The sequence below is a fragment of the Zalophus californianus genome, chromosome 4, assembly GCF_009762305.2.
Source record: "Zalophus californianus isolate mZalCal1 chromosome 4, mZalCal1.pri.v2, whole genome shotgun sequence".
Taxonomy (NCBI): domain Eukaryota; kingdom Metazoa; phylum Chordata; class Mammalia; order Carnivora; family Otariidae; genus Zalophus; species Zalophus californianus.
Window position 1 is genome coordinate 34296312 of NC_045598.1, and position 19582 is coordinate 34315893.

The 19582-nt window shown below is 42.4% G+C and overlaps 1 protein-coding gene and 1 pseudogene across 4 annotated transcripts in view; one reads left to right on the plus strand and one right to left on the minus strand.

Moving 5' to 3' along the window:
* Positions 1-19582, plus strand: part of ST3GAL3 (ST3 beta-galactoside alpha-2,3-sialyltransferase 3) — a 179707-nt gene that overhangs the window by 50688 nt on the left and 109437 nt on the right. For 2 of the 4 annotated variants that reach the window (XM_027620586.2, XM_027620568.2), the window contains one exon: positions 17717-17764. The exons of the other annotated variants lie outside the window; for them this stretch is intronic. Coding sequence is in view for 1 of the 2 variants with exons in the window: in XM_027620568.2 (XP_027476369.1) it covers positions 17717-17764 (48 nt within the window). In the remaining variant the exon portion in view is untranslated. The remainder of the gene's footprint in view (positions 1-17716; positions 17765-19582) is intronic. 4 annotated transcript variants of the gene reach the window in all.
* On the minus strand, positions 7183-7632 carry LOC113937001 (annotated as a pseudogene).

Consider the following 19582-nt stretch of genomic DNA (forward strand, 5'->3'; position numbering starts at 1 on the left):
TCTCCCTCTCCCACTCCCCCTGCTTGTGTTCCTTCTCTCACTGTGTCTCTCTCTGTCAAATGAATAAAATTTTTAAAAAAAGAAAAGAATCAAAGCTGTTTTCTGTGCCATTCCCTCGTGGAGAGTTTTGCAGTGGATGTTTCCAGAAGACTGCATGTTGCCGTAAGTGCAGATATGTGGGCCACTGAGTGACTCCTCTCTCCGGCAGTTTCAGGACCTTTGCATTGCTGATTGTGGACTGGAGTTTTTAGGTTGGGGTCCAGAGACAGGAGTAGAGTAGTAAAGTCCTGTATGAAGTAAGGGGAAGCCCTACATGAAGGCATACATTATTGCTCTCTCTGAGGGTGGTAGAACCAAGCATCCTGTGGATATTCTAAAACAGACTTCTGAAAATCTGTAGTAACTCTATGACAGTTTTCAGCCCTTTCTTTCTTTTTTTATTAGTAAATTGGACTTTATTAAAAGTAAAAACTTTTGTTTTGCAAAAGACACTGTTAAAAGAATGAAAAGACAAGCCACAGACAGGGAGAAAATCTTTGCAGCACACCTATCCATTAAAGGACTTGAATTTAAAATATACAAGGATCTCTAAAAACTCAACAGTAAGGAAGACAAAGGACCCAATTTTTATCAAGGGGCAAGAACTGAATAGACACCTCATCAGCAAATAAGCATATGAGAAGATCCTCAACATCGTAAGTTGTGGGGGGGATGTAAATTAAAAAGTATTTAAATTAAAAAGTAATACCACTGTACCTATTAGAATAGCTAAAAATTTAAAAAACTGATAATACCAATTGCTGGTGAGGATGTGAAGCAACAGGAACTCCCAGTCATTACTGACAAAAAAACAAGTTGTATGGACCCTTAGGAATACAAGCTGGTGTTTTTCACAAAGCAGAACATAGTCATACCATATGATCCAGCAATCTTGCTCCTAGGTATTTTTTATTGTTATGTTAATCACCATACATTACATCATTAGTTTTTGATGTAGTGTTCCATGATTCATTGTTTGTGCATAACACCCAGTGCTCCACGCAGAACGTGCCCTCTTTAATACCCATCACCAAGCTAACCCATCCCCCCACCCCCTCCCCTCTAGAACCCTCAGTTTGTTTTTGAGTCCATCGTCTCTCATGGTTCGTCTCCCCCTCCGACTTACTTCCCTTCATTCTTCCCCTCCTGCTATCTTCTTCTTCTTTTTTTTTCTTAACATATATTGTATTATTTGTTTCAGAGGTACAGATCTGTGATTCAACAGTCTTGCACAATTCACAGCGCTCACCATAGCACATACCCTCCCCAATGTCTATCACCCAGCCACCCCATCCCTCCCACCCCCCCACCACTCCAGCAACCCTCAGTTTGTTTCCTGAGATTAAGAATTCCTCATATCAGTGAGGTCATATGATACATGTCTTTCTCTGATTGACTTATTTCACTCAGCCTAACACCCTCCAGTTCCATCCACGTTGTTGCAAATGGCAAGATCTCATTCCTTTTGATGGCTGCATAATATTCCATTGTATATATATATATATATATATATATATATATATATCACATCTTCTTTATCCATTCATCTGTCGATGGACATCTTGGCTCTTTCCACAGTTTGGCTATTGTGGACATTGCTGCTATAAACATTGGGGTGCATGTACCCCTTTGGATCCCTACATTTGTATCTTTGTGGTAAATGCCCAGTAGTGCAATTGCTGGATCGTATGGTAGCTCTATTTTCAACTTTTTGAGGAACCTGCATACTGTTTTCCAGAGTAGTTGCACCAGCTTGCATTCCCACCAACAGTGTAGGAGGGTTCCCCTTTCTCTGCATCCCTGCCAACATCTCATTTCCTGAATTGTTAATTTTAGCCATTCTGACTGGTGTGAGGTGGTATCTCATTGAGGTTTTGATTTGGATTTCCCTGATGCTGAGCGATGTTGAGCACTTTTTCATGTGTCTGTTGGCCATTTGGATGTCTTTGGAAAAATGTCTGTTCATGTCTTCTGCCCATTTCTTGATTGGATCATTTGTTCTTTGGGTGTTGAGTTTGATAAGTTCTTTATAGATTTTGGATACTAGCCCTTTATCTGATATGTCATTTGCAAATATTTTCTCCCATTCTCTTGGTTGTCTTTTGGTTTTGTTGACTGTTTCTTTTGCTGTGCAAAAGCTTTTTATCTTGATGAAATCCCAATAGTTCATTTTTGCCCTTGCTTTCCTTGCCTTTGGCGATGTTTCTAGGAAGAAGTTGCTGTAGCTGAGGTCGAAGAGGTTGCTGCCTGTGTTCTCCTTTAGGATTTTGATGGACTCCTGTCTCACATTTAGGTCTTTCAACCATTTGGAGTCTATTTTTGTGTGTTCAGCCCTTTCTTTTATAGAGAAAAAGGACATGGTAGGATTTTTGTTTCCTAAAGATTACCTGTTTCTAGAGCCCTTTCCACATCATTTGTTCATTCATTTTTAAACTTATCATTCAGTAAATATGTTTTGAGGGTCTTCTGTGTGCCAGGATCTGTGCTAAGTGAAGAGTATTATCAATAAGACAATCTATGTCACCTGGAGTTTCTTTGTCTGTGTGGGGAAACCAACATTAAACACAAGTCAGTACCCAGTTAATCTGTAGTAAGGGCTGCAAAGGAAAGGTAGAGGGGCTCTGACGGAATAATAGGAAGACTGTCCCAACCTGCATGTTAGCTCAGAGTACAGCTCTAAAGATGTCCCCCCTCCATCTCCATCCTCTGCCTCTGGGACGCCCACTCCCAGTCTGCCTGATTCCTTTACCTTCTCTTGCCTAGTTTTGGAGTGAGAACTGGCTTGAGTATCCATGAGTACTTCGGATGTCACTTTACAAAGCTAATTCGTTACCTTGCTGAATTTAAAAGACCCATTCTTCTCTATTGCCAGATCCTGCCTATTTTTCAAGAGAAGCTGGAAATCTTTTATGTGAAATCTCCTGGCTTATAAATGTTAAAAATTCAAAAATGTCCATACACTTTGTGGGCTAAACATAATACATCAGAGAGCCTCCAATTTGTAGTATCTGCTTGAGGGCATAGAAGTTCAAGTATAGGAGGATTCTGAGTCAAAAGATTAGGCAAAATTCCCTTTATCTTGTCTAGTCCTAAAAAAAAATAAGGTTACTAAATAAGAGATTCAGAATACTAAGGACAGAAACCAAAAGAGGGTTTAAAAACCAGGTCCTTTTTATTTTTTCTAAGTATAATAATTAAGTAATAAATAATGATTACCTTCACTGATTTCTTAGCCCTCTGCTGAGGTTTCTTTCTTGCTGTCATTAAAAAAAAAAAAAATCCAAACAGTAAAGTTCCCTGTGTTCAGAGGAGCAGACAAAGGGATTTGTCCATGGTTAGCCTCCAAAGCCACAGGGGTCCATGTTTCCCTAGAGGGGACATGATGTGCCTTCCACTCTCCTCCCCCTTTCTTTAGGTAACAGCTTTCTTGAAGTATAAATTACATATGATACACCCCCCATTGGAAGTATATAATCAAATGGTTTTTAGTGTATTCAGTCACTACAATGAATTTTCAAACATTTTCATTATTTTAGAAAGAAACCCTACACCCATTTGCAGTCATGCTCTACTTTCCCCCAACCTCTCCAAGCCCTAGGCAGCCACTAAACTACTTTCTATCACAATAGATTTGCCTATTTGGGGCATTTCATATAAATGGAATCATATAGTATGTGGTCTTTTGTGACCGGCTTTCACTTTGTATAATGTTTCAAGATTCATCCATGTTGAAGCAGGTAGCAATACTTCATTCTTTTTATGGTGAAATAACACTCCATTATATGGATATTGCACATTTTGTTTATCCATTTATCAGGTGATGGGTATTTAGGTTGCTTCCACTTTTTGGCTATTGTGAATAATACTGCTGTGAACATTGATGTTCAGGTTTTTGTGTGACATTAAATTCTCTTGGTATGTATACACCTAGTAGTAGAATTGCTGAGTCATACAGTAACTCTATTCAACCTGCTGAAGGGGCGCCCAGCTGACTCAGTTGGAAGAACCTGTGACTCTTGATCTCAAGGGTTGTGAGTTCAAGCCCCATGTTGGGTGTAGAGATTACTTAAATAAATAAATAAAGACTTAAAAAAAATAATAACCTACTGAGGAAATCCCAGACTCTTTTTCAGAGCTACTTCACCATTTTACATTCTCATCCGTGATGTATTCCATTTCTCCCCTGCCTTCCATTGTTAGTACTTAAGATGAATGATAGTGATGGCAACCAGTTCATAGCTTTTCATTTCTCAGCTGGGGTACTGTGCAGTGCATATCCTCCCTTTTTAAGTAGAAGTAGTACGAAGTCATAGATACACAAAATTTCTCATGACAAAATACAAAAACTTTGTTGAGCAACCTTTTACTTTATTCCCCCCCTTTGCCTTAACTGAGTTATCTCTGGAGAACAGAATGGCACCATACTCATTCATTCATTTATTTATTTTAAAGATTTTATTTATTTTTATTTCTTAGAAGATTTTGTTTATTTATTTGACAGGGAGAGAACACAGCTGGGGGAGTAGCAGGCAGAGGGGAAGGGAGAAGCAGTCTCCCCACAGAGCAGGGGGAGCCTGATGTGGAACTCGATCCCAGGACCCCAGGATCATGACCTGAGCCAAAGGCAGTCGCTTAACCAACTGAGCCACCCAGGCGCCCAAGATTTAATTTTTTAAAATATTCTTCATACCCAGCATGGGACTTGAACTCATGATTCCAAGATCAAGAGTCACACACTCCACCCACTGAGACAGCCAGGCACCCCAAGTACCATACTCTTTTTTTTTTTTTTAAGATTTTATTTATTTGACAGAGACACAGCGAGAGAGGGAACACAGGAAGGGGCAGAGGGAAAGGGAGAAGCAGGTTTCCTATTGAGCAAGGAGCCCCATGTGGGGCTTGATCCCAGGACCCCGGGATCATGACCTGAGCTGAAGGCAGACGCTTAACGACTGAGCCACCCAGCCACCCCATACTCTTTTTTTTTTTTTTAAGATTTATTTATTTATTATTTGAGAAAGAGAATTTCAAGCAGGGAGCCCAACTTGGGGCTCGATCCCATGACCCTGAGATATGACCTGAGCTGAAATCAAGAGTCAGATGCTCAACCAACTGAGCCACCCAGGTGTCCCAGTACTATAATCTTTTAATGACAGCCTACCAAGTACATCCTTTTTTCCAGATGAAGAACAGAATGTCATATGGCAAATGACTGAAGAGTCTCATCCTGTCCAAGGGTCTCTGGCACATGTGAATAATGCAGGCTCTGTTCTCACAGAGATGTATCTCTTTTTTTTTATTATTTGGATTTTTAAAAAGTTATATTGGATTTTAAAGCAAATCCTAGACATCATGTCATTTTACCCATAAATACTTTGTATACATCTCTAAGAGAAGAACTTTTTAAAATAGAGCCATCAGGGCGCCTGGGTGGCTCAGATGGTTAAGTGTCTGCTTTTGGCTCAGGTCATAATCCCAGGGTCCTGGGATCAAACCCCACATCGGGCTCCTTGCTCAGCAGGAGCCTGCTTCTCCCTCTCCCTCTTCCTTTCCCCCTGCTTGTGTTCCCTCTCTCTGTATCTCTGTGTCTCAAATGAATAAATAAGAAAAATAAAATAAAATAGAGCCATCATGTTATTACCTCACATTAACCTAGTTCCTTAATATCTTCTAATACCTAATCCATACTTAAATGTCTCTATTATCTTAGAGATGCCTTTTCTAGTTGGGTTTGTTTGTTGTTGTTTTTTTTAAATCTGGGTCCAAACAAGGTCCACACATTTGGATGTTTTGTCTTTTAATTATCTTTTATTCAAAACTAATTATTTTTGATAAATCATATTTGGATAAATAATCACAAAATAACATAAGATAGTATCTAGTAAAGCATTAAGTAAGTAGGATGTGGTCAAATATGAGTCACCTAGATTTCTATTAGACTCTTCATTGGCTCTGTTGGTAGCTATATGACAACTAGGTCAGAGAACCAGATCAACTAGCTTTGAAGCCCCATTCCTACCACTGTAGGCTATGTAATCCTGTGCAAGTTAATTTAGTGTTTGTTCTTAGTGAAGTTATACATGTGCATGGTTCGAAAAAACAATCCTACAAGGCTTGTTACCAACAGAAATGAACAAGAAAAAAAGTACTCCCCCGTTACCACTACTGCTTGATTTCCTACTGCTAGGAGGCATCCAATTTCAACTCTTCTAAGTAATTTGTTTGGTATTTACCTCCAGATCTCTAAATAACATACTTATATTTGCCAGTTGTTAATATTTCTATTTTGGGTATTACCTATTGACTTTCTACAGTTGAAGGTGAAGATATAGTACTCTCACACTGACTGCTTCTTCACCACAGGTAGGAAGTCCATCCTCCCATTCTCCCATACAGTTAGAGCAGCATTCAGTCCATATGCTATGACCACGAAGATGCTGTTCATAGATAACATGATTACTGTTTTTTAACTGCACATTTTGTTTTTCCTGAAGTCAATTAACAGTCTTGCCTTTTGTTTTGCTTAGTTTTCTGTGTATTTATCACTAATTCAATCCTAAATTCTTCGTTAGTTGTATGAATCTGTTCTCCAGACATTCAAACACCTTAGGTGGTGTGTCAGTTTCATTTTCTTGAATAAAATATCTCTAGGAGCCTTCAGACGGGCATGGCTGTGGACTGTTTGCTCTTTTTTTTTTTTTTTTGGAACACCACACGAGCTTTATTTGTACAGCCCGTAAGATTTCTTTTTTTTTTTAAGAGTTTATTTATTTATTTCACAGAAAGAGACAGCGAGAGAGGGAACACAAGCAGGGGGCGTGGGAGAGGGAGAAGCAGGCTTCCTGCTGAGCAGGGAGCCCGATGTGGGGGCTCGATCCCAGGACCCTGGGATCATGACCTGAGCCGAAGGCAGACGCCTAACGACTGAGCCACCCAAGGCGCCCCCAGCCTGTAAGATTTCTAGATCTGTCCCAGTGAGGGAAAAAGGGGCCTCTTAAACCTATTACTAAAATGCAAATTAATAATTGTTGATCAAACACACAGTGTTGACAAATAATTCACTACTGTGATCATCAGGGGGATAAAAAAACACTTTTTCCTAAGACACTCAGCTGCAAAAGGCAGGCAGTGTTGGAATCCCCCTCAGTGATCCTGCACCACTCTGGAAAATATGCCTTTGGGCTCTTTCCCATCCCCCAGGGCAGCAGCAAATCCTTCCTGTCGCCTTCTTTTGGCCAAAGCAGCCAAAAATTTAAAAGTCTTTGGTTCCTAGATGGCTAGATCCGCAAGTACTTTCCTGTTGAGCTCCACCTGGCACTTAATTAAATTGACAATGAATATTGGGTACTTCAGGCCGTGTCCTTGGGAGGCCGCTGTAATTCGATTAATCCAGAGTGTGCTCATGTTCCTCTTCTTCAGTCTTTGCACTTTTGTGCATTTCACAAACGCTCTGGTCCCCGTTCTCACCGCCAGCCTGTAGCACCGATTCTTCCTTCTCCAGAAGTGCCGCGCATGCTGCAGCACCTCCTGGACCTGCCAGTAGTGGTCAGTGAGGCGGCTCCGCAGCTAGAGCTGTGGGGTGAGGAAGACCATGGCGGCCCGCGGGCCGGCTTCTCCTCGACTGTTTGCTCTTTATCCCTGCTGCCGGGCTGTGGTCTTGGAGTCACTCTCCACCATCATCCTCTTCTGGTATATCTTGTTTCCTGAATCCCATGTTTTTGTTTTTGTTTTTTGTTTTTGTTTTCAATTCTTCATTCAGTGGTACACATCCTCTAATAATTTCCTGAGAAAGGATGCATGAGAGGTAAATTTTTGAGACTTGCCTGTATGAAAGTATCTTTATTCTAAACTCATACTTAGTTGATAGTCATGCTGGGTATAGAATTCTTGGTTAGAAATTATTTTCCCTCAGGGACACCTGCATGGCTCAGTTGGTTAAGCATCTGACTTCAGCTCAGATCATAATCTCGGAGTCCTGGGATTGAGCCCCACATTGGACTCCACACTCGGTGGGGAGTCTGCTTGACCTCTCCCTGTCCCTCTCCCTCTGCCCCTCCCCCTGCTCGTGCTCTCTCTCTCAAATAAATAAAATCTTTAAAAAAATGTATTTTCCCTCAGTATTTTGAAGATACTGCCCCACTGCACTGTAGGCTTTCAGTGTTCCTGTTGAGGGGTCTTACGCCATTCTGATTTATTTATTATTTGCATAAAACCTGTTATTCTCCCTGGAAATTTAAGTTTTCTGAAATTTCATGATGCTGTACCTTGGTGGAAGGTTCTTTTCTTTTTTTTTTTTAAAGATTTTATTTATTTGAGAGAGAGAATGAGATAGAGAGAGCATGAGATGGGGGAGGGTCAGAGGGAGAAGCAGACTCCCTGCTGAGCAGGGAGCCCGATGCGGGACTCCAGGATCATGACCTGAGCCGAAGGCAGTCGCTTAACCAACTGAGCCACCCAGGCGCCCGGGAGGGTTATTTTCATATTGTGCTCAGAGGTCCCTTCAAGCTAAAAAAAACTCAAGCCCTTTAATTATGGAGAAATTTTATTGAATTATTTCTTTGAATATTTTCTCCCTTCCATTTTTCTTCTTATTTTCTCTTCCTAGAATGCCTGTATTCAGATGTTATGTCTCCTAAACGGGTCCTCTAATTTAAAAAGAATTTTTTTCTCTCCCACTTTCCATCTGTCATTTGCTCTACGTTCTGAGAGATTTCCTCGACTTATTTTCCAATCTTTTTTCATTTCTGCTATCCTGTTTTAATTTTCAAGAGTTATTATTTTCTTTTTATTCACTAGATGTACCTTTTTGAAAAATTGACATCTTTTACTTGTGTCATGAAGTATCTTCTCTTTGAGGATTTTAATGATTTTTTTTCCCTAAGTTTTCATCTTCATGTGTATTTCTGTTTTTCCACATTGCATTTATTTTCCAATTGTTTTGGTCTCTGTCTTTACATTGGATACTTTTTTTCTAATGCCTTGTGACCTCAGCCCATAGTTGAGAGTATGGTGTCTTGTTTTTAGTACTGTTTGCTCTCCCACTTCCACTGGTACCTGGGGCGCTCAGCAGTTGAGCCTTTGGGGAGTTATCTGGGGTATTTCAGGTTATATGTCAGCTTTCCCCACTACTAGTATAGGATTAACTTTGTGGGAGGTTTGCTGAGCCAGTTCCTTTTGTTTACCTGCTTTCCAGCTTCAAAACCTTTACGGCTGGTGTCTCCACTCTTGTTTTCTTGGACTTTGTGTCCTTCTGCTTTACAACAACCTTTTATGTCACTTAGAGGGGTTTGGAAGGGAGTGCAGGTATGTGCGTACCTTAAATCAGAGTGTGGCAAACTATAGTTCCTGCACCAAATCCAGCCCTTTCCTCTTTTGAGGGCACTAGGACTAAAGCTTTCCTGTCTTCCTGCAGTTCCAGACCTCATCTGACACCTCACTCAGTTTCGGCACATGCCTAGTTCTGCTGCTTCTGTTGTGCACGTGCGTTTGTAAGCAATGCCAACCTCCCCCCTCCCCCCCCCCCCCGCAGGGGGCAGTGCGTAGTAGAATTCTAGCTATTCCCAGACTGCCAGGTCTCCCTATGGGTGCTGATGCCCCAGGGGGTGGCCTGCCCCTGATCCTTAGCCAACTGCCTTTTGTCTCCTGGATGATATAGCACTTTCTTTCTCAATTTCATGGTGACTCACTTTGTAAAAATAGTCTTTGATGTGTCAAAGTCTTTTTTGAAAGTCTAAACAGATTGTATTGACGAGTTCCCTTTTAGTCACATGCATTTTTACCTCCTGAAAGAAACCCTAATATATTAATTAGGTATGATTTTAGCTTCCTGAAACCACACACCCCTCACTTTCAATGCTTCAGTGCCTCTCCTAAGCTGTTCCCACCCTACCAGCACAGCCTGTCCTATAAGGTCATCTCAAACCAGCTCAAATAGTATCGTCTCCGTGGCTTAGTAGGTTCTCCCAGCAAGAACTCTCCCTCTTGCATCTGAACTCCTATAGCAACTTCTTTATATTCTCCTCCTGATGGATGGTTCATAAACTCGTCCATGTCAGGGACCATGTCTAATCTTTTCCTGCAGTTTTTTAAGCTTAGTAAAAACCCTATTATATATGTTTGATAAGTTAAATTAATGAAATAAATCTAAGAAACTTCTTAAATAAGTCTGTCTACTGCATTGATTCACAGCTGAGTCTGCCATCTGATCATTGTACAGAAATGGTTCCCACTGACGTTACAGATGTCTTCCCAGTGAATAATTCTGCTGTATCTTTTTATCCATCACTTTCTTCTACCTCTTGCCACATTTCAATATTCCTTCTTGTAACCAGTTCTCACCTCCTCTGGCTCCCTCTATCCTGCTACTCCTGTCTCTGATTATTTCACTGATTTCTCTTCCATATTCCACATTCCCCTAAATTCATGGTTGTGTTTTATTTTCTGTCCTCAGACCTTTTTTCTCTGTATCTTCAGGAATCCCATTTACTCAGGTTTTGTTTGTTTGGGATGGGGGAGAGAGGGAAGAAATTGAAGGGCTAACACTAGGAGTCAGAACCCTCCCCCCAGGATCTAGGCAATGGAGAATCTAGAACAAGAAACAGCCACGTGACCATTAAAGTATCAGCTCTGCTAATAGACCAGTAAACCCCTCAAGTTGAGTCTCTTCTGTAAAGCTAGATTAGAGGACACCTCTTAGGACCAAGGTCCAAGTGGGGCCCTTTACTTTCCCTGAGAGTCAGACCCTGTGGGGTGAGTTGTGCTTGGAGCAGGTCCAGCCTGGTGTCAGATCCCCATGTTACACCCAGTCATTGGAAAGGCAGAGAGTGCTCCAGGGTATTAAAGGGTGAGGACCGGAAGGTAGAGGAAGGGAGCCCACCCAGACTACAGATGGCTCAGTGATAGCAAGACACATGAAAAGGAGAATCTCAGTTATAGGGTAAGCCTCAAAGGAACCCTGAGATCTAGTGGAAAGGTGATCCGTGGTATAGTCGAATGCCACAGACACCGGCACTGGAAGAACATTCTGGATTTAAGACAGCTCTTTAAGGTGTCTTGTTGCCCTCAGTGGCAGAGTTGTGGCTTTCACTCTGATCTGTGCCTCGAAGGTGGGCCCTAGGGCCCAGCCTCAAGTCTGGCCCATGGCCTCCCAGTCTTTGCTCTTCTTTGTCTGCTTGTATCTCCCCAGCTCTCTGTACTTCCCAGTTCAGGTCACCCAAAGGTAGACTGTCTGCCCCATAGATGGATGATGATCCCTCTGTGGACTGCCTGCCCCTGGGTCAGGTACCCACTGTGGTCCAGTCGTCAGTGGCCAGAGGAGAGGCAGGGTCATGGGGTTTAGATGAAGGCCCCTGCCAGTCAAGCAGCAGTCACCATCTAGTTGCCCAAACCCCACATGTAGATATAATCCTCCTCCTTCTTCATCTCTCACTCTCGTCCCACTAGTCACTCGTCCTGTAAAGTTTCCCTTTTGAACATCTCTAGCATCCATCCTTTTTTTCTTCCTGTTGCCACTGCCTTGGTTCAGGCTGCTGTGTCCTCTCCTCTGGAGCGAGCGTTCTCCTCCTTATCGATCTCCCTGCCTTCAGTCTCTCTGCCCTCATCTGTCTTTTACTCCCTTGCCAGAATAGTCAATTTCGCTCCCACATAGCAGTCAAAGTTTATATTTAAAAAATAAATCAGATCATGTTACTCCCCTGGCTGAAGCTATTGAAATACAATCAGACTTTTTCTATGGCCTCCTACGTAGGGCCTCCCAAGGATCTGGTTCCTGTCTTCCTCTCTGACCTCATTTCCCATTCTCCTTGTGTTTTCAGTGCTCTGCGTTCCAGCAACACTGGCCTTCTCACTGGTTCTTAAACGTACTAAGATTGCTGAACTTGCTTTTCCTTTGGCCCAGAGCTCTTTTTTTTCCTTCATCTTCTCTTTGCTGGCTCCTGTCTTCAGTTCTCAGCCCACAGGTCACCTCCTCAGAGAAGCCTTCCCGAAACGCCCCATCCAGCATGGCCTGTACTTCACCCTTGGTTACTGTCACAGCATTGAACATTCCTCGTACCACTTACCACTGTCCGAAATTGTTTTGCTCATTTGTTTACTCATTGTTTTCATCTCCCTGCCTAAAACATAAATTCCTTGAGAATAGGAACAGTCTTGTTCTTTCTTACTGTTGTATCTGTAAGTCTGGTGTGTAGGAGTTGCTTCATAAATATCTGTTAAATTAACAAACAGTGAGATAGCTCCTTCATTACTCTTATGCTTAGCTTTTTATCCCCAACTTTATTAAGACATAATTGACAACATAATTGTAAGTTTAAGGTGTATGGTGTGATAATTTGACATACATCTGTATTTGTGAAATGATCACCACAATAAAGCAAGTTAGCACATCCATCGGCTCACCTCGTTACCTTTGTGTGTGTGTGCATGTGGTGAGAACCTTTAAGATCTGCTCTCAGCAAATATCAAGTGTATAGTACAGGACTGTTAACTTTTGAATGCTTAGCTTTATATGTGTTTTTATTTTACCTGCTTGCAAGCTACTTGAGGGGACCATTTTTTTTTTAATTCATTCTTCCATCTCTAGGGCTTACACGTGGTAGATAGCAGAAGATACTTGTTGAATGTGTACTGCGACTGCTACCTCGTACCCAAATATGCAGCTCGTTCACATAATTTGAGTTTTGGAAGCCCCTTCAGCGACTGGAAAGACTAAGCCCCATTCTTCCTCCTCCTTTTCTATTCCTTTTATCTGCTTCAGAAACCAGACACAGGAAACATCTGACCATAATAAAAGATTTCCAGTAAACTCTAGGTTTCCTCCTTGAACAAAGTCGTGCACAGCAATGCTCTGTTGTACCTTGGTCTGGAATTCTGTTTGGTCACTTGTGTAGCGCACCACATGGCTGCCTCTGGCCTGGGAGCCAGAAACAGCTGGAGCCTGGGCTGCCCGAAATAAAAATGACATATTTGTTAGCCGGACAGGGAGAAGCCTGGATATTCTTGCTCTGTTTCTTGCAAAACAAACTTCTTGATTTGTTGAATGCCGAGTTTTCGCTTTAGCTGTCACAGTGGTTTATGACTAAAATGACCTTACATCCTTTAGAATAAACACAAATAACGAATGACCAAACTAATTCTCAAGTCTGTGCCTTTAATGCTCAAAGCAAAATCTATCAAAGCTTATGCAAAACATGAATATGTCACTGACTTCCTCCTGAAATTGCCACCCTGTCACTCGCATCTTCAGCAGTATAGACTGGTGCTCTTGGGAGCCGTCCACTACCACTGGAAGTAACATCTGTGACAGACCCTGACGTTTTCCTTCCAGTAAGGTGCTCATCTGCTTCCTGCTTACTCTTTATGTGCGCTTATCCACTTTATTTTTATTTTAGTTGTCAATTAACTTGTCTGTCTTCCTTGGCTCTTATTCGGCCCCCTGCCTCTAGTATCTGGCACAGGGCCTGGCACATAATCGGCATTTGATAATATTTGGCAGGGGGTAGGGTGGGGTGGGGTGGGGGTGGGAAGAGGGAAGAGAAAAAGAATAATAATTTTAAAAAGCCTAGTCTTTTCAGGAATTGATGTAGCTGAGATATATTTAAGTGGCATGAAATAAAAAGATGACCTCAGTAACTACAGGAAAAAGCTGAACAGCTTTTTGGTATGTACAGTGAAAAATGAAGGCAATCAAGAACCTTCCATCCTTTTGCGTTGGTACCAGTGAGTTAGAGGTTAAAATCCTACAGGTGGATTAAAGAGTTCTTTTTTTTTTTTTTTAGTTTTTAAAAAATTATGATGATGATGATACTATAAGTAATACATGTTCACTTACAAATTTTGCAAAAACACAGAGTAGAAACATTACCTATAATTCTTTCACCCAGAGACAGCCACTGTTAGCATTTCATCTGGCTGCTTTTAGGCTCAATTAAGTTTTAGTTAGTCTTTTACTTAATTTTAAGCCTTTCTTCCTTGGTTTATATTAAAAAGTTTAAAAGAGATTATTTCAGGACTGCTTGAGAGTACAAAGAAGGTAAATTGCAATTGGAATGGTACTTGTCAACTGCAATAAAAAATCGAGATGCTATTTTTATTGTTGTTGGTTTGGGCAGTCAGCTCCTCAGGAAGCCGGTCCTAATCTTCTCCAGGTGGCTGCAGCCTCTAACCTAGAAGCTTCGAGACCACTTTTCTTATTCCCCTTACACTGATTTGTGTACATGCCTTTATTTTCCTAGGAGGAGGCCACACCTGAACCCCTGAAGCTTCACTGTCAAGGGACAGTTAGGTTGACTTAAATTGAATGAGAATCTATATGCAGAATGGATTTTTTTCCCCCCAGCTTCTGAAATACCACTTAGATCACATCACCTTTGAAAGCAAGCAAGGACATTTACTGGTTTATTCCTTTGTTGAAGAAACACATTGACCACTGTCTGTGTGTCAGTCACTGAGTGAGACATCACCACCTCAGAATGAATACACGTTTCTTGTCCTCAGGGAATTTCAGATGCTTAATAAGAGAAAAAGAAGTAACCAAACATTATGAGAAATAACATCATAATAGTATAGTGATGTCCTAAAGAAGAGGGTGAGCAGAACTGGCCAGAGAAGGCGTCAGGAAGAGGGGATGATTGGGGCGCCTGGGTGGCTCAGTTGGCTGAGCGTCCTGACTCTTGATCTCAGCTCAGGTCTTGATCTCCAGGTCATGAGTTCAAGCCCCGCATTGGACTCCACACTGGACGTGGAGCCTCCTTTAAAAAAAGAAAAAAGAAGAGGGGATTCTTGATTGGAATCTTAATGGAAAAGTGGGAGATTTTTTGCATGCAAATAGGCAATGAGCACAGTATGTCGGATGAGTGAAGACATGCTGGTGTATACCTCTGGGGAAATAGAGGTAGTTTGGCCCATTTGGAACATGAGATATATTAAAAATGGCAAATGAGAGAAAATGAGGGAATGTCAGAGCTTGGACTTTATCTTACAGGCTGCAGGAAGCCTCTGAAGAATTTTAATCAAGAGCAAAGGCACAGTGAGGTATACTTTTCAGAAACATCGTCAGCAGTATAAACGATGATGGAAACAGGCCACGTGGGAGGCAGGGGCGTGGTTAGAGGCTATAGAACAGCCCCAGCAAAAGTGGGTAGGCAGATGTCCAGAAAAGCAAATTTATAGAGACATAAGTGAATCAGTGGTTGCCTGGCACTGGAGGTGGGAACAGGGCGGGACTGTAAATGGGCATGGAGGGATCTTTCCAGAGTGATGGAAATGTCAAAAAATTGCATGTGGTGATAGTTGCATAGCTCTGTAAATTCTCTAAAAAAGTCATTGAATTGTACATTTAAAATGAGTGAATTTTATAGTATGTAAATTATACCTCAATAAAGCTCTTTTTAAAAAAGAGAGAAATAAGGGGTTCTCTTCTGGAAGGGCAGTAGCATTGAGAGAAGACAGATGTGTGAAATGTTGATAAAGAAGTAGAATTTGTAAGAGTTAGACATTGGTTTTGTCTCACAGAGGTAGGATGGTTACCTGTCATATCAACCAAGTGTCCTTCCTGGGCTTCTACATTTTTGTAAAAAGACATCAACCCTGTCATCTCCTTGGTGGGTTTCAAAGCATATGTATCTGCCCTTAACTGGCAGTACAGACTATCTGCCTCTGGATCCTTATCAAAAAGGATCTGTGGGGCGCCCGGGTGGCTCAGTCGTTAAGTGTCTGCCTTCAGCTCAAGTCATGGTCCCGGGGTCCTGGGATTGAGTCCTGCATTGGGCTCCCTGCTCAGCAGGAAGCCTGCTTCTCCCTCTCCTACTCCCCCCCCGCTTGTGTTCCCTCTTTCACTATGTCTCTCTCTGTCAAATAAATAGATAAAATCTTAAAAAAAAAAAAAAGGATCTGTGGTCCATTCATTTCTCTAGGCACTGTTATTCAGCAAATGGCTATTGAGTTCCAGGCATTCTGTGGGTAATGGAGCAGGGGATCAAGCAGGTACAGTGTCTGCCTTTGTGGCACTGATAGTCCAGCAGTGGGGACAGATGTTACTTACAGTTAAGATAACTATTGGGTTGGATTTCCTTGTGCAATAAGAGAAAATGACATCAACCTGAGATCGGAAGGATAATGCTGGGGTGGGAGTGGGGCTGTAGACCCTGGTCCTATATGCATCCAGCTGGCTTTCCTTGGTGGTGAGTGAACCTTTGGAGTCCGGGGTATCCAGGCTTGTCTTGGGCCTTAAATTATCTTAGTGTTCCTTATAATTTTTATTGAACTATACGTTGGCTTTATGCCATCATTTTGTACAAGCTCGTGTTGGAAGAAATAGCCATACCAGATTCACACTCACTTATTATAGAAATGCCATAGAAGTTACAGTCTGCAACATCATACAGCATCCCCCGTTTATTGTTGGGACCCACAAGAGAAATTTCCTCCTGATGACTGTTTAGTATTTGCTTTTATATTTTGGTCTTTTAGCCACTTGGAAGCATCCCACTCCATCGAGCTTCAAGTCTCCACACATGGCCATCTCTCTGCCTGGAACGCTCATTCCATTCTTGTTAGGTTTAACCCCTGCTTACCTTCAGCTCTTAGTTCAGGTGTCACTTCTTTAGGGAAGCCTTCCCTAACAAACACCCACTCCCCTTCCTAACTAGGTCTGGTTCTTTTTTTTTTTTTTTTTTTTTTTTTATTTTTTAAGTAGACTACGCACCCAGCGTGGAGCCCAGTGCAGAACTCGAATTCATGACCCCGAGATCGAGATCTGAGCTGAGATCAAGAGTTGGATGCTTCACTGACAGAGCCGTCCTGGTGCCCCCTTGGTCTGGTTCTTAATGGGAATGTTCACAGCACTCTTTTTTACTTAGTCAGTTTTTAGTTGGATGCTTTGTTGTTTGGTAACTTTTTTTGTCTCTTAGGCTGATGGCAGGGAGATCCGTGAGGAGACCGTGCTTTTTTGTTTGCTGCTATATCTCAAAGTTAGAGTATAATATCATGCCCAATAAATATTTACTGAATGGTTGAATGAGTGAATGCACCATGGGCACTAAATCTTGTAACTGTTCATTTTCTCCTTTCCTTTGGCGGTTTGGGAGCTCTGGCCTTCTTGATTCTACCTCTGGTTCTCATGGCATGCATTTTGTGTACTAACATTCCCCTGACTATATACTTCCTTTCTTGACTTCTTCATTTTTAAGTTCCAGTGTGTACTGTAAATTCCTGTAGGCCACTTTAAGCCCTTTGGGAGAAGAAATAATAAACAGTTGGGTATATGAATAGGAAAAGAAAGGGAGAAGTCAAAGGGAAATGTTAGTGCCTTTAACCAGATGCAGGAGAGAAGTTTTCTGTTGTATTGCTTTAATTTTATTTTCATTTTAAGAAGGGGGGAAAAAAAGCATGTCCCCTAATTTGGCAGGAAATGCCTCTGAAAAATTTGGGGCCTGTCTCTGCCCTGCGATGTTCTTCCCGGTGGCAGAAGGCTTGGGGCTAGGCTCGGCAGGGCCTCCTTGGCCCAGTGGGCGGGTGGGCATGGACCTGTGGATGTTGTCTGTGCAGCTGAGTGTTCCAATCCAGTTGAATTTCCCTTGGGGGAGGGTTTGGGCAGAGTTGGTGGGAGCTTGTTTTTTGTTGTTTTTTTTTTTTTACTCTAAGAAGGAGAAAGAAATGAACTTGTCCTCTTGTGTTGCAGATTCAGTGGTTCTTTCCTTTGACTCCGCTGGACAAACACTAGGCTCAGGTACCAATCCCTCCCTCTCTATCCTTTCAGCGCTCAGCACTTGGCCATATTTGAAGTGGAGCCTGGTGAGGTTGCGGGGGGGAGTATCTGGGGAGGGCAGTGGAATATCTCAGAACGGTGGGAAAGTCTTCAGAAGCTTTTCTGGGGGCTCATGGCCTAGAAAGGGGGTGCAACATCCAGAAGACTTTGCCAGTTGCTTTAAAAGTGGGCACTGGAGGAGTTTGGGTAGATGCTCTCTCCTCATTCAGAGTGTTCCAGGCTCATATAAAGGGTATGTGTTTTCTGAGCACATATCCTGGCCCAGAGAGTGGGGCATAGGGCATTGAGAGACCCCAAGCTCTGGGGATGCTAGAGAAGATAATCATCAGGGCTCCCCAGCAAAGTGTCAGGCTGATGAGAGTATGACAGCCTCCTGAGAACATGCACTGTTGCATGTTTGCACACACGCCCCATATACTCAAATACACCCCTGCCCCAGGACGCGCACTTACTGTGCACTTGTACCAACCCATGTGCCAGGCCACAGATGCCCCCTCTTCCCCGTGTCTCAGCATAGGACACACAGACTGACATGCCCACTCCTTGGATACCAAATCCCTCCGGCTTGATGGAGCTTGGCTCTCCCAGGTCAGAGGCAGTCTCCCTGCTCCACATCACTGTGCTGTTGGCGGTGAGCAGAAAGAGACGTCACTTCGAGTCTTCAACTTGCTGCCATTACGTTGGTGTGGGAGCCCCAGGATGGCTTTACTGTGTGAGAAGAGCACCTCTGGGCATTAAGCCTGCATTTTTAGTTGAAGCTGGTGGTTCTTGTAATGGTGGGTGCTGCTTGTGAGTAACAGGGAGGCTTGGCTGGCCTGCTGAGGGCAGTCAATCCATTTTGCTGTCCTTGAATGCAGTAGATTGACGGTTCACAAAGCAGCTGTTAGGTTCAGGCAGTTGTGGATGAGGGAAAGATGAGTTCAGAGGATGCAGTCACGACTGTGCCTGTTTACTAAGGGCTTCCTATGTGCCAACACCGTGGTAGGTGCTTTAGACATGTTTTGCAAGGTGGATGGTGTATCTTTGATTGTAGATAAAAGAAACTGATGCTCTGAAGGGTAAAGTAACCTGTCTGGGGCCACTCAGATCTGTCCGCCTCTGCAGCTCATACTGTCTCCCTTGTTATCTTGCTCTCTCATACCGCGTATGGTTGAGATGTACTCCACCCAAGTGCTGAGACAAGAGAGATCAGTGTAAGGGAGTGGACAGAGAGAAAGTTTTTAAATAGACACAAAAGTTGTGTCTACTTTTATAGGAAAAGATTGATCAATTTTATTACATTAAAGTTAAGAACTCCTCATTAATCAAAAAGATGCCATTAACAGAGTGATAAAAGCAATCCAGATTGCAAAAAAGATATATTTATAATACAACCACCCAACAAGGGGCATGTTTCCAGAATGAAGAACTACAGAAATCAATAGGAATAAAGAAACAACCCTGTATCGAAATAAGCAAAAAGGCCTAGGTAGGCACTTCACAAAAGGGGAAATCCAGATGGCCAATAAACTTATGAAAAGGTGTTCGATTGCATTTTGCATTGCTACCTAGGGAAAGGCAAATTAGGATTACAGTGAGATACCACTGCATCTCTACTAAAATGGCAAAACTTGAAAAGCTTGCTATTCCGGTGTTGGTGAGGATGTGGTACAGTGGAAACTCTGAGTCTTTACTGGCCAGAGGGTAAGTTGGTTACAGCCCCTTTAAAAAGACCATGTAGTATCTAGTAAAATTTGAATATACACATACCTCATGACCTGGCTTTTCCTCTCATAGCTA